Source organism: Fringilla coelebs (assembly GCF_963513975.1).
Source record: "Fringilla coelebs genome assembly, chromosome: 7".
NCBI classification, from domain to species: Eukaryota; Metazoa; Chordata; class Aves; order Passeriformes; family Fringillidae; genus Fringilla; species Fringilla coelebs.
Genome location: NC_140035.1, coordinates 10338199 through 10352381, shown reverse-complemented (window position 1 = coordinate 10352381; position 14183 = coordinate 10338199). Strand labels below are relative to the sequence as shown.

Sequence of the window (14183 nt, the reverse complement as noted above, 5' to 3'; positions counted from 1 at the left end):
CTTCAGCACTGACAAAATGTATTACTTTAAATTACAGAACCATAAAAAATAGCTTACCAGATATCTAAGACAGACTACACTGTGACCACAGTATCACAGAAGGTACAGGTATATTAATTGTAATCAGCATTTAATCAATTTCTTTTCCAGTTACGTGAAGACTGACCTTTAGTGAGGAGTTACAGAACCACATTCTTACCTTGTGTCATGTAACATTAGGAAAAAAATAATAGTTTTCTTTTTTTAGACCTCCTGCCACAAATACCACATCTGCAACACAGCAGTGAAGGTTCAGTACCCAAGTTCTGTTATTAGGCTTGTTGTCTAGTTTTGTGTTCATTTTAGATCACAATGGAAAGTATCACAGTATTCAGAAATAAGTTCACCAGGAGGTGAGTTGGTAAGAAGGACATTTGGTTACTTAAAGCCCCTAAAATAATTTAAACTTCATGGCAGCTTTATAAGTCTGTGTCACACAGCCTCATCTAGGCCTTGCCCAAGGCCAAGACTAATTAACAAGAGTACAGTGTCATCAGCACGACCATGGCTGAAAACAAGTACCTCAGCCTGTAAATTGTCCATGTTCTAAGACTATGGAACACAAGGGTGGTTGAGTTGCTAATTTATTTTTTCTCACACTAGAAAATCAAACAACCAAACATCTGTGAATGCAAAGAACTGGGGAGCTGTAGAGTGAGAAATGTGCCACACGCAGTCCTGAGGCAGACTGACACCCAGACTCACACAGGCAATTCTCACTGGCTCTCAAAGGATGCACACAGCTCAGAAACAAATCTTACAAGTACAGCTAACTGCTCTAAAAACCTTCTAGAAATACAGTGAGCAGCAGGAGAATACAAATTATGCCATAAAGCATCCAGAGCCCTTGGTTCTGTACTGTCTCTCTGCTCATGCTCCTTTATGATAGACATTGAATTACCTGTTGACCAAAAAGTGCAGAAGGGAATGGGTTAGAGTTCTTTTATTTCATGTGTGTGTGTTTATGTGTGTGTAAGTAGCCCCTAAAGGTCCTTCTTGGGAAATAAGCTGGAAAGGAGGGGAAGTTCTAAGGAAGGGTTTTCTTGTCCCCAGCACAGTACTCACCTTCTACCACCACCTTGCAAGCACATTCAGCTTTCCCTGCTGGGTTCTCAGCTATGCACTTGTACTCGCCCCCATCTTCAGGCATGGCCTTCTCAATGGTCAGTGTGCAGAGTGTCCCTGTGCAGAGGAGGGAGAGATCAAATGCATGTTAGGCTGCAGCTCACAAAAACCTTAGTGCTAGTAAGGAGCAGAAGGTGTCAAATGAGCCAGTCCTTCACTACAGGTGATCTTTTCTGCTAGAAAAAGCTGTCCTTAAAAATTCAACCTTACTGGAGCCTTATTAATGGTAGGTAAATCAAATTGAATCTTATTGCTTTTCCTAGGATACTCCAAGTAGTCCCTGCAGCCCTGAACTGGTTGCTAAAGGCAGAGAAGACCCAGAGCAGCACCTCTGCTGCTCTTCTTGTCTTATAGCAGAGATCAGAAGTCCTCACTCGGGTGACTTTTTTCCAAAAGTGCTCATAGTGTAGGACTATAAATAAGAGGGTTACTGTCCAGTGCCCATTATCAAAGTTTTGATTCAGCCTTGTCTCTAGCACTCCCATCGTGTGTGTAAGAGCAGAACTTCAGCTCGGTGCCTAAGTGTAAAAATGGAACTGAAAGACATTTTCTTTTTGCTTGAATTGCCTAATGAATAACTGCCTGTAAAACATCCATTAGAAAGTCCAATATATTAGTGGCAATCAAACTTATCACTGCAACAAATTCATTTCTTTCCAAACAAAACCATAAAATTTGACTTAATTGGGTTTGCAGACACAGGATGCGACATAAGCTTGTTATTTACCAAGGGAAGCTTGGTATGACCCAAGGGAAATACATTTCCTCTTAAAAATGAAAACTCTGTGAACCAAAATAGAAGTTGTTCCCAGTAGATGAGGGATGAGGAAGAAGAATCTTGTCCCTTACTTTCACTTGCATTGTCTGGAACAATGAAGTACTTTCCTCCCCAGGGTGAACCCCAATTAAAATGCTCCACACTTTTCCCTTCCAAATATCTCTCATTATGTGAAGGTGAAGTGTGGGCTTGCTTTCTCCTTCTTCATTGGAAAGCTGGGTCTGCTCCCTAAACACAGCCTGAGGCCTTGTGCACTTCTGCCCATTGCTGTTGGCCTGTCTAGAACACCTCCACCTCCGCTTACTCAGCTGCAGTAAAACCTTCCCCTTTCCTCAGTTTGCCTTTTTCACAGTCATTCCTAATTCAAGAGTTGAAGAGATGGATTGGGTTTTTTTCAGACTTTACCCTATTTCCTGAGATGTAAGGAAATTTCCCAGCACCTTCCTCTCTGTGGTAACTGGAAGAATCCCAGAGTGCTCAACCCCAGGCTCCCCATCAAATGAATCCCCTGTGATGTGGGAGATGGCACAGGTGATACAAGTCCATGAAAAGGACCTGCAAAAGAACTCCCCTCCATCTGAAGAACTTGGGGAGTTAACTGGTTCTCTTTGGAGATGAACTCCATTTCGAACACGGCAATTATGCTCTTGGCATTCAGATTTTTCTCTCATTTTAAACATGGATGTCATTATTCAAGAAAAATCTTATAAAAAACATTCAAATGGTTTCCAACAAATTTTGTTTGCCAAAAACACACATCCGTTAGAAGAAAATTATTTTTCCCCCTCTTTATAATCCTCCACAAAATCAAGCAGCTCTAAATAATGACTATTTTCCCCTGAGAAATGATGTGAAAACTGTCTCAGAAGAGGAGCACTGACCCCTCACTCACATGGGTTGTGCTCAGCCAACCACAGGGTGAAAAGGAAATCCACGTGCCCTCCCTGAGGCAACGCTTTTCCATGAGTCAGGCTGAAGCCAAAAATGTCACGAGCTGCAGTTCCATTCCAAATGGAGGAGAGACAGTAGAAAAGTATTCTTGCAGGCATCTAGCAAATATAAATTCACATGTCTCTGCTGTTTAAAGAGACATTCGGAGAGCAAGCCAAAGATAACTTCCAGTCTAAGAATTTATATAAATCTATGTAACGTGATTAGAAAAGATTGCACATTGAAACCTAAAGATGCTATTACAAAACCCATAAACTATGGAACAAAGACACATACATGTGAAGGGGACCACGGGCCACTTTACTGCAGAAAAGGAACCTGTAAGAATAACTGAAGAGCAGAATTTACTTTAGCTTCTACCTGCCCAAAAGCCCTTCCTCAGCTCATTGAAGACTAATGTGACACAGGGTCACTCCTCAATACTCGATTAATGAAGTAATTTTGTGACAAAGAGGGTGAAGGAAAGCTGCTTTTTTTCAAGGGCCATTTCCTTTTTTTCTCCTAACTCCCACCTCCCAGAAGAAATAATCTGCATCCTGTTTTCCTCCACTTCTTTCTCCCCAGGAACAGCACAGGCAAAACACATGGGGATTCCTGGGCTTCTTGCTGCCACCAGATGCAATGGTCGCAGCCCTCAATGGAGGAATGAAGGGAAAATGAGATAATTTGGGTCACTTTCCTTTATACAGCCACGAGTATTCATGAAACTGTGGACTACTTGGACTTGGTATGAATTGGCCAATGGATCAGAAAGATTTGGCCAGGTTGGATCAGGAGTATAAAGGGAGGCTGAGGGAGCATGGCTGTCGAAACCTCATTTTCACAGAAAACCAGGAAAAAACCAAAACCATTGAAACCCAGGCAAAACTCGATGAGTTTTCATAAAGACAGGAAACTTCCCAACCAGGCCTATGTTCTGTGATCTGGAGCTACAGTGAATTCCCGGGGCTAGAAGGCCAAATGTCTTTCAATGAAGTATTTGGTATTTCCTCTGCAAACCCCATCATGACCTGAAATAAGCTAATTTTCTCAGAACTGCTAGAAAGCCCAGACTGGTTACTCCAGTTGGGTAGTCTGAAATCCTGGCACTTCACAAATCCCAGTCAGCTAAAAATGCTTGGTATTTATTTTGTTACCCCAAGCCTCTCCTGTTTTTAGGAAGCAGGCCATGGATGATCCTTAAACATTGTCACAAAATGCAGGATTGGAATAAACATGAATACTGGAATCTACCACTTAGACATTGGGAATGGTGCAGCTCCAGAAAAGACTTTAACAGCCACAGAAGCTGATACTTTACTGGAGACTCTCGTTTAGACACACAGAGCCTTTCCCTTGAATTTTGAGCTATTAAAGGGTTCTCTGAGTTACTCAAAAATAGTGCAAGACAGTTTAAAATATCTCTAGGTTTCTGCATTCTTTCCATGAAACTCCACAGAAAGTCAACCTCAGATTTAAAACAAATACACAAACCAACAAAAAACAGCTCCTTATTCTCATTCCCCTCACTGGCATCCAGCTGGCCAACCTCCTGATTCCTGTCCACGATGCAGACTCAAGTTTATGGCTTTCTCATTTGTATCCCATGGTATAAGAGAGTACTGTGGAATATTTAGGGAATATTAATAAACATTATTCTGTGAGAAATTGTGCCTAGGAGACATAATAATTTTTTAAGGAACTCACTGGCTTATAGAGCTAATTTTCTAATAAATCTCAAATTGTCTGGGCAAGTTCAAATGTGTGCTAGTGTCACAGTCATGTTTAAAAATGAGAAGTGGGTTGACCAGGAGAAGATTGACTACAGTTACAATGACAACAGAAAAAAGAGTGAAAAAACCCACATGAATTTCAGAGTAGAAAAAAATGTCAAATGTAATTACTGATAATTGATAGAGTTTTAAGGAAAAACAATGTAAGAAACCTGCTTTCATGATTCACAACATTAGACATTTAAGCAGCAAATGTATCTGTGCAAAGGTAATTTTCTTAACCCTTACTGAAATATTTGTGATAAATCACATTATTCTGATTTTAGTTAATGCTATATAATTAATCATGAATTACTATATAAATGACATTGATTTAGGAGGACTTAGAGCTGCCAAAATAAAGATCTCCTGAAGAAGCTGACAATAGGAAATCATCACTCAGTCTGTTTCTAGTGGATTTACTCTGTGATCAGACTAGGACCCAAGTTATAAAATATTCTAGGAGATGGAAGTACTCATAAATTAACTTCTATAAATTTACAGATGCTAGAAAGAATCTTGGAAAGGGAAAAGATAGCAGGGTTGTCGTCCTAAACAATCTCATTTACTTGCTAAGCTGAGTCCCATTCACTCAAAAAAAATGGAGTTGGAGATAGTGAAAAGCTCTGATGGCAGCAAGGGATGCTGTATATTCAGGAGGTTTAAAGGCTTGATAGAGAAATGACAAACATGAATTCCAACATTGTGAGGTAGAAAGAGGACCAATAACCTCCAGTAAGGCCAGCAACAGGAAGATGATCTCCTCACTGATGCCGATACCCACACATGATTCTGCTTCTTCTTTTCTAAATAGGACAATAAACTAACAGCACCTGGAGAGGAGGCATTGGAAAGAGAACCAAACCAAAACAATCCCAAGCTTCCAAGGGCTGGATGAAGTGCATCATGGAGAGAAAGTTAGTGAGAGCTTGACTTGTCAAGTTTCAAAAAAAAAGGAGAAACCTACTTGGTTACAGAGTCAAAGCCTTTCTCTCAAGTTAGAAATAAGGCATTGTTTTGGTTCTTGATTTAATAACAAAACTCTTACTAGAATAGCTAGACTTTGCAATAAATTGCCAGTGGTTATAGGAAATATCTCTCTTTTGCTGTATTTAAATCCACACTATATGCACTTCCTGGAAGAGGATAGATTCACACATAAATGACAATGCAGAGGGAAATGTGGCCTGTGACAAACATGGTATTGTGTCAGAACTGATGCTCAGATCATCTCCCCAACCTTAAACTTTCTGAAGAAGCTCTTGTAGGGTGCAAAATGCATCTACTTTCAGCAGTGCATAGAGTTGTGTTATACAGCAAATTCTTGCTCAAATTTAATTAAAAAGAAAACAAAAAAGTCACGGCACATCCTAGCTAGACTGGCAGACGTAGACTTGCATGACTGGTAGGAAGATTTAGGAGTTAAGTCACAAGAAAGTTGTTAAGGGATTATTGCTAATAAGATTACCAAATCTCTATGCTGCCAAGAAAGTTGGGAAGAAAAAAATGCTGGCTTAGACAAAGCAATACAAACTTAGGGCATTTTCTGAGCTACAGCATCCCTGCTACCTGAGTCTATATTAGAAAGTTCCTCTTCCATCTATATAGTCACAGAGTACTAAATCTATCCAAAAAAAGCAGAGCAAGCTGACTTAAAAAATGGCAGATGTGTGAATTTAGACTTGTATTCACTTGTACACCTCAGCTGGCCAGTTTACTGAGGATGCTGTGCACAGCCTTTTCACTGCCATCTCACAGAACGACTTTTGGAACCTTGCAAGAACTTTCTCAGTGGATTTTCTGTCCAAGAGCAAGTCACACAGCAGGACAGTAGCACAGGGCACTGCTGAGCCAGTGCTATACAAATGTAAAACAAAATGGGTCCTGCTCTAAAGGGGTCACCCTTTGAGGAAAATTGTTCTACTCTGTCCTTATATGCCTAACTTCACTGCAATGTCTGCTAGAGCCTTCTTAAAAACTTTTTTCCAAACAAAAAGCCCCCCATGACTTCAAGCAAAGAAGCCTCTCAATAAAGTGCCTCTTAACCATGCATCATCTACCCCATACTGTATGAATGTGTAATGCTCCAATTTATGAGCACCCTCTTTTTATTGTTAGCAACCACTTATTTTGATCTTTAATGGGCAAAAAGCACATTAATATCTTTCTCAGGAATGTAGATAATTGCACTCTGACAGGTTGAAAAGAAGAAAAATATAAAATCAAACCATTAATAAAATTGTTCCACATCAGAAAAATAGTGCAAGAGCTCACTTCATGATAAAAATGATACATTAGGCAAAAATCCTGCCAATCAAGCAACACAGTACTATTTGGGGAAGTGTAAAAAGGAATGGAAGAAAAAGCGTACTAATGTTCATGATTTCAAAGGGAAAACAGTTGAAATGTAAAATGGAGGGAACATGACATGTTCTTAGCTATTGTTAGGATTGTGACATTCAGGATAATGCTGCCCAGATTCTGACTTCTAACTAAACTTAACCCTGGAATAATGAAATACACTACAAACCCTAGATTAACTATCAGAAATCAGCCCAAATGCTGCATAAATATGCCTGAAGATAAGGGTAATTTTTGGAGCAGGGTTTAGGTTTTCTTTTGGCAAAGGCCTTACCAGTCAGAGACTATTCTGGTGCTGGTGTTTGTACCCAGGCTTCTCCAATAGTACAGAAGCAGGGATAGCACTCTCCTTTCTCCTGCACTCCAATGGCTAAACTGCATTGGGTGGGCAAATTAGTGTCAGTGAGGCTCTGCAAACACAGAGGAGACCTCTGAACAGCATTGTTTCTAACTGGTAAAGGGCCTCAAGATCAGCTAGGACAAATATGCCAAGGAATGTTATTTTCAGTGACTGACTACAGATAGTTTTTACATAGTTTGCCTGTCCTATGAACATGTTACAAACAAGTATATTTCTAAGTTTGACCTTCCTGGTCAAATATGCCACTGTTTAATCACATGTTCCTGAAGCTGAATTTTATGTATTTATCTTCCCAACATATTTGGCAACAGGAGCAAACTTCTGTCTCTTTTTGCCTTTTTTTTTCCCTCTCTTCTGGGAATGACAGAGAGAAATAATTCAATTTCCAAAACACAATTACATGGCATTCTGGGGGTTCATGCATTACTTACACTGACCAGTTTGTGGGACAGCATTCCATACTAAGATGAGTTAGTAGTGTGGCTAAGAAGCAAATGGACATGCTTTGCTTTAGATAAGGAATTTTTCAGTATCCAGCTCATTAAGAACATGTAAGTTATTGTGAAATACCTCTGGTGAATCTGGAAAAAAAAATCCCATGGTCACCACAAAACATCACAACAGCACTAAAGCTGTTGGTGAAATGGGTAAGAACAGATCTAGACTATCCTCTCCCATAGGGGATTTTGTTGCTGAACACTAGGAGGGACAAGGTCATAGCAAAGAAATAAACAAATGGCTTTGCAAGATCTAAATTGAGCCATGTCTGTTTGCTCTGAATTCCTCTTCTTCCCCAGAGACTCAACCTTCTTCCAGGTGAGGATGACTCTAGGGCATTACCTCCAGGGCCCACTAAATGCTGTTCCAAGCTTTGATAAAGGCACTGCTGCTGAGGTACACCTGTGGGTGTGATGCTGTTGTATTTTCAGTGTTTGGGGCAAAGGATGGAAACTGGGACTTTGCCTTTGGCCTGCTGTGTGCTGCATCCAGTATTATTGTTGCTCTCTATGTTTAAAGCTGCTCCAAACACTATCTGTGAGACTAATCCATACAGTTTCCCTATTGAACGGTATTTCCTGATACTGAATGAATTTGCTATTTCTCAGTTCTAGTCTGTTATTCCAGTCATTCCTTCTCCTCTCTTGGTTCCCTCAAGTATGTGTTCCTAATTAAGGAAACAGAGAAAATTGAATCTTTATGAAAGCTGGAACTTACAGTATCATGCACACCTAGTTAACTACTTAACAGTTGGCATGAAAGACTCTTACAGTGAGAGAACAGTAACACATTCTGCTCCAAGAACCAAAGCTAGCAGGTACTGTCAGGAAAAACCAAATCTGACCATCATGCAATGCACCCTCTCAGTGTACCAGAGGGTATGTAATAAGGTTTAAAAAAAAAAAAGTTCCAATCCTCATTCCTTGTCTTTCCATTAAAGGACAAAACTTAGAGCCCTGTGTAATATTTCTTTCCAAGATCCTCTGCAAATACGTGCAGAAGAAAGCCTAACTTTGAGACACTGATAACACTGACTCCTAGGCATGGCTCAAGTGCAACAGCGCAGGTACAAGTGGAACACAAGGACAGGGTCTTCACCCCCTGCAAGAAGCTGTCCTGGAACAGTAGATTCCTTCTGCAGGACTGAGTGCTTATCCTGACCTCAGTGCAAAGCACTGTTAATGCCTGACACCCTGGAGTGCTGTGACAAGGAGTGTCACCCAGCCCAGACAAACTGGATGGGAGAAGCCTCCTGCCCTGCTCTGACAGGTGGCTGAGCATTTCTGGACATCAGGATCACTTCACTGTAAACAGCTACCCTCGATTTGCAGCTCCACAGTACCATTTTACAGAGGGAATAAGAGTTGGGGGATTATAATAGTCAATTACTCAGATTACTTCAGTGAAGAAAACAACTTTCTGCAGCACCATAACACTAAAGCTTTGGGACATCAGGAGGCTCCACCGTAGCTCAGAAGCTTTGGTACAGAGGTGCTGTCTACCTGATGTACTTTGCCAGGAGCCATGGAACTTTGGGATGCATAATTTCTTTTTCATTCTGAGTGAGTCCAGGAAGAGCATTGAAATCTTCCTTCCAGAGTAAGGCTGGCTAAACTGACTGATTCTGTCAGTCCTTTTTGTAAGAATGGCATTTCCACCAGCCAATGTTTTCTCATGCACATGATACTTATTCTATACAGTCCCCTTAGGTGAAAATCAACATGTACTCACAAAAAAACCCCAACAAACACATTAGGCTACTTCAGACACAGGCCAGACACAGTGCACCTGCTACCATTTGCCTTTCTCCATCTGCTTACTTTGGTATCTCCTTAATGCACTGCTCAAGCACCCCAAGCCTCTTTGAAGACAATGCAATTTCTGACTGCATCCATTTCAGGAGAATGCCTGTGTTACTCTGCTTGGAACACTGCACAAGGATTCACTGGTTGTGCTGAACTGTTCTGCATATTAATTTGGATCCCATTTGGTAACACTAAAAATAACCTGGATTAAATGAAGGAAGATTGAAAAGTAAGAGTGCAGACCCCTGTTTCAAGCTATAATTCTCACTGTGAACATGAACTTTTTTGCTACAATGTGCCATAGGATATAATTCTCCAGATAATTTCCCCAGTGTTATATGGAACACACATGAAGTAAAGAAGGGTTTTTTTTTTTTTGTGCTATCAATTATCCTGCCTTCCTATTTTTGTCCCAAGGAAAATATATTTTGTCTAGATACAAGATTAACTTTCATGTAAAAAAGAGTCTAGTGGGTTTGATCATCCAAAATGTGAAATATAAGGGAATCACTCAGTTTGAAAACAGTAAGTATTCCCTCTAAGGACTTCTACCAAATTCTATACAGTTTTGAAGTTAGTTAAAAATCACCAAGCCAGTGGAGTTCAAATATTTCAGTGCTTGTAATGGCAAGAAAAGCATCTGTGGTGGGGCTTTAAATACACTGGAAATCTTTTCTCAACTCTGATCTTAACTTGTAGTTGTAGTAATTTCTTTCTATGACACAACCTCTCTTTGCTTCTGTGTTTCTTATTGCAATAAAAAGCCTGAAATATTAAGCATACAGAAGAATTCAATTAGAATTTGTAAACCAGCAATAATATTATTATGCTTTCAATGTTCTAAACCCTTAAAGCTTAGTTTAAATAAGCATCATGTACCAGCTCCTTAAACAGCGTTAGCAATGTAAACAGCTTTTAAAAATGCAAGAAGTTCAACTTTATAAAATTTACATCTGCAGGCTGTTAAAGGGGAATCTGCAAGAAATGTCAAACAATACTGTTCCTTGTGTACTCCACTGAAATAACAAGAAAGCTGCATCTGGAAACAGTTAGTGGCACAGGACTTAAATAAATATTGCATTACCTTTAATGAACTAAATATTATTAATCAAGAGCCAGATATAACAGTGTGCCATCCAGCTGGCTTGTAATTTGCAATTAATTTACCTTCTTGGGAGATGACAATAGACTTTGATGATTTGATGGCTTTGCTGTCTAGAGTCCAGGTGACAGCTGCAGGGGGATCAGAGGAAATCCGACATTGTAAGACCAATTTTTCACCATCAGCTACTTGAGCATCCTGAAGCTTCTCTGTGAAGGAGGGTGCTGTTCCTTTGCTGGCTGGTGGTTTGCTTGCTGGTGCTTTGTTTTCAGCTTTTTTCCCAATTATTCCGCCATCCACCACTGCACACCCACGCTCACAGTTTCTGTCATTCTTCTCCTCTTTCTTCACTGCTGGTTTGGCAACAGGGGCTTGAGAATTGGGGGTCGCATTCTGGGCTTCAGAGTTGGCACGAGCGTTCGGTGCAGGGGTGCCAGCGCTGCCATTCTCCGCAGGTGGCTTTTTCTTGGAGCCCAGCACAGACCTGAAATCTGTAACTGCAGGTTTAGGAGGTGGTGCCTTCTCTGGCAATGGGGTTTTTGGGGTGCCCTTCTTGGCTAGCACAGAGCGGAAGTCCACCTGCTGGGGAGCATGGACTTTCCTCTCCTCCTCCGACAAGGTCTTGGGTTTGACCTGCCGCTGCAGGTTTGCTCGGAAGTCCATTTGCTCGGCTGGGATTTCTTTCAGTTCCTCCTCAGAAAAACTTTTGGTGCTGACTTTCTTGCCTAAAATATCACGGAAATCGAGTTGTTCAGCTTCCTGCTGCCTCAGGCTCTCCTCTGTGTGCTCCCGAGTTTCCACTCGCCTCTTCAGCACGCCTCGGACGTCCTCCTGCTCTTCCTCAGCTACTCTGGTTACACTGCTGTTCTTTTTGAAGCCACTTGTTCTACCAAATGTTAGTTTACCATGATCTCCACCATCTCTTTGCTCTCCAGAGCTGGCTGATTCCCTCCCACTATGATCCGAAAAAGAAAAGAAAGAGAGAGCCAGGAAAGGGGCTGGTTTAAAAATGTCAGGGAACAATCTCAGAGCAGGAACAAAATGTGTTTATAGAAGGGGAGGTTGATTAGAGGAGCATACTCCATTAGTTTATTGCATCAATGATGACTTCAGGAGCCATATAAGGGCACAAACAAAAAAGATCTTCTCTACTCTGGCTTGGTACAATGTGCTTAGCTTGTATGATGAAAACAATTTGTTAGGTCACATTTGGGGATTAGGTTGAACAGCAGCCAGCCTGGGTCTGTAAGGGCAGGGAATTAACGGAGCAAAAAATAGAACCCACCCATGCAAGTCCCTGGGAAAAATACTCACTCTCTGAGCATTTCTGCTGTGGAAGCTGAACTCTCCCGCAGCATCAGAGACACCTGGCAGCTGCATTCTCCAACTTGGTTCCTGAAATATTTAAGTGAAATCAGAAAAACAGGGGTTTCTTCCTCTGTAACTGAGCTAAGTGATTGTGTGTTGCACTAAAGCAGCTCAAACCCAGCGTGGCATTCCCCTTTTCTATGCCCAGCACTGTGGGGACTAACTGAGTGGATTTGGTCCCCTTATATTTGGAGCCAAGCTATCTCAAATAGCTTTTACTGATCTGTTGCTATCTGCACTGGGAACAACATACTCCCTGAACAAAAATCAAAGCAATTTGCAGAATGAAGCAGCTGCAAACAAACAAGTTAAAGGAAAATAAATACAAAAGCTGGAAAATCAAGACAGAGGAAAGGGATATTTTGCAAAGCTGAAAATCTTTCCAACTCTGCCTACTGTTTATTTATTCAAACCCAAGCTCTTAAGTTTTCTAATGTTAAGATATTAAAAACAGGGTCTCATTTCCTTCCCTCCCCTCTGGCCCAACCAATCAGCAAAACCCATCTACATGGATTGCTCCAGCCTGTACATGTTTATATTAAAAAACATAAAAGTGTCACCATATATGGTGCTGAGTACTTATTCTTCCTTTTGCAGAGGAATACCACGGATGCCTTCTGGAAAGGGCTCCCATTAAAGAATTCATTTAAAGTGCTCCCCGCTCCCCTGCAGCTCCCTCCCTCCCGCAGATATATATCATTCTTCCAGCCCCAAACAGCTTTTCTCTGCTTAACACTGGAGATGCCAAAAGCAAAATTTAACTCCCCCAGGGCAGCAGTTGTGTAACTATTGCCACCACTCCCCTGACTGCTATTAAAAAAACAGACTTGAACTGATTAAGGACTAGAAATACCTTTTATTAGTGAAAACATTTCTGTCCTTCCCAGTTTAGGTATAAGCTTGTAAATTAACTAGAAAATCCTGGATTATTTATCCTTTTTGAGCAAAAATAATTTTTGCTACTGAAAACATTTCCTGGACATGAGCAAAACACATGTGTTGGAGGGGAGGAGGGCAAGAGAGGCAGGTTTTCCCAGCTGTGTTCTGCTTTGAACTTGCTAGATAAGAGCACCTTCAAGTCCACTTAGCCCTGAAGTTTAAAACGTGGACTTGGGACTGCTAGCTTGCCATAAATATATTGCCTGGCCTGGTTTTTAAATAGAGCATGGAAATAGTTTCTTAGATATGGTACTGTTTGGGTGAAAAACCCCCTATAATTTCACCCATTTTTAACTTGCACTGAAGGCAAGATAATTAACACAGATAACAGAATCACAGATTCAGCACAAAACTTTGTCTTCATAAGAGCAATTAGTGCCATCACCTTCTCAGATAGATTTCCCTTGATTATTTCTATCGCTTTAGAGAAAGAAACAGTGGATCAGCCTAACATGAAAACTACAAAGAAATTGGTAGGTTTGATCAAAGTATCTGGATTGTAAAGTAAAGGCCCTGCTGATAGAAACTTATCTTAAGACCACTAACAAGAAGAAACCAGAGGAATGTTTTTAACACTTTGACATCCATTAAGTCAGAATATGTACACTACAAGCTGCTATTGAAGGCAATCCATGAGGACAGCACTGAAAGGCACAATCCTCGTTTCCTTCAATACAGAAAACTAGATAACATCTGAGAACCAAACAGAAACTGTCCAAAGGGCAGGAGAGGATCCGAGTCAATGCAGAGAGTGTTGAACTCAGCCCTGCACTGGAGACCTGCCATTCTTACTCATATGTGTGGCCTCCATTTGGAAGCAAGAAAAATAGAAAGAAGCTATGACAAATGGAAAGATAAATAAAAAGAATAGCACATCACCTCATCCCAACATACTGATTGGCATTAAATTATGGCAGGGTAGCAACATTGCTGAAAACCTGTTGTTTTCATATAATGCATTTCAAACTGGCCCCTTTTGAGGCTATTGGAACTCCTGAGTTTTTTTCTCCGCTTCTCCAAAGTTTTTAAGGAAAGCAGACACACTCTGGAGCTGCTCATTCACCAGTTCTGCAGGGCTTTACAGGCTGCTGCTTTACCTGAAGAG

The 14183-nt window shown here is 40.9% G+C and overlaps 1 protein-coding gene across 3 annotated transcripts in view; it reads right to left on the bottom strand.

Annotated features, from left to right (window-relative positions):
* The window catches only part of MYLK (myosin light chain kinase), a gene marked incomplete at its 5' end in the record, with an annotated part of 136959 nt that overhangs the window by 60902 nt on the left and 61874 nt on the right, over positions 1-14183 (bottom strand). For 2 of the 3 annotated variants that reach the window (XM_084209727.1, XM_084209729.1), the window contains 3 exons: positions 1105-1221; positions 10837-11726; positions 12086-12166. In XM_084209727.1, the coding sequence (XP_084065853.1) occupies positions 1105-1221; positions 10837-11726; positions 12086-12166 (1088 nt within the window). Of the gene's footprint in view, positions 1-1095; positions 1222-10836; positions 11727-12085; positions 12167-14183 lie in introns of all 3 variants that reach the window. The other variant, XM_084209728.1, reaches the window with a different exon arrangement.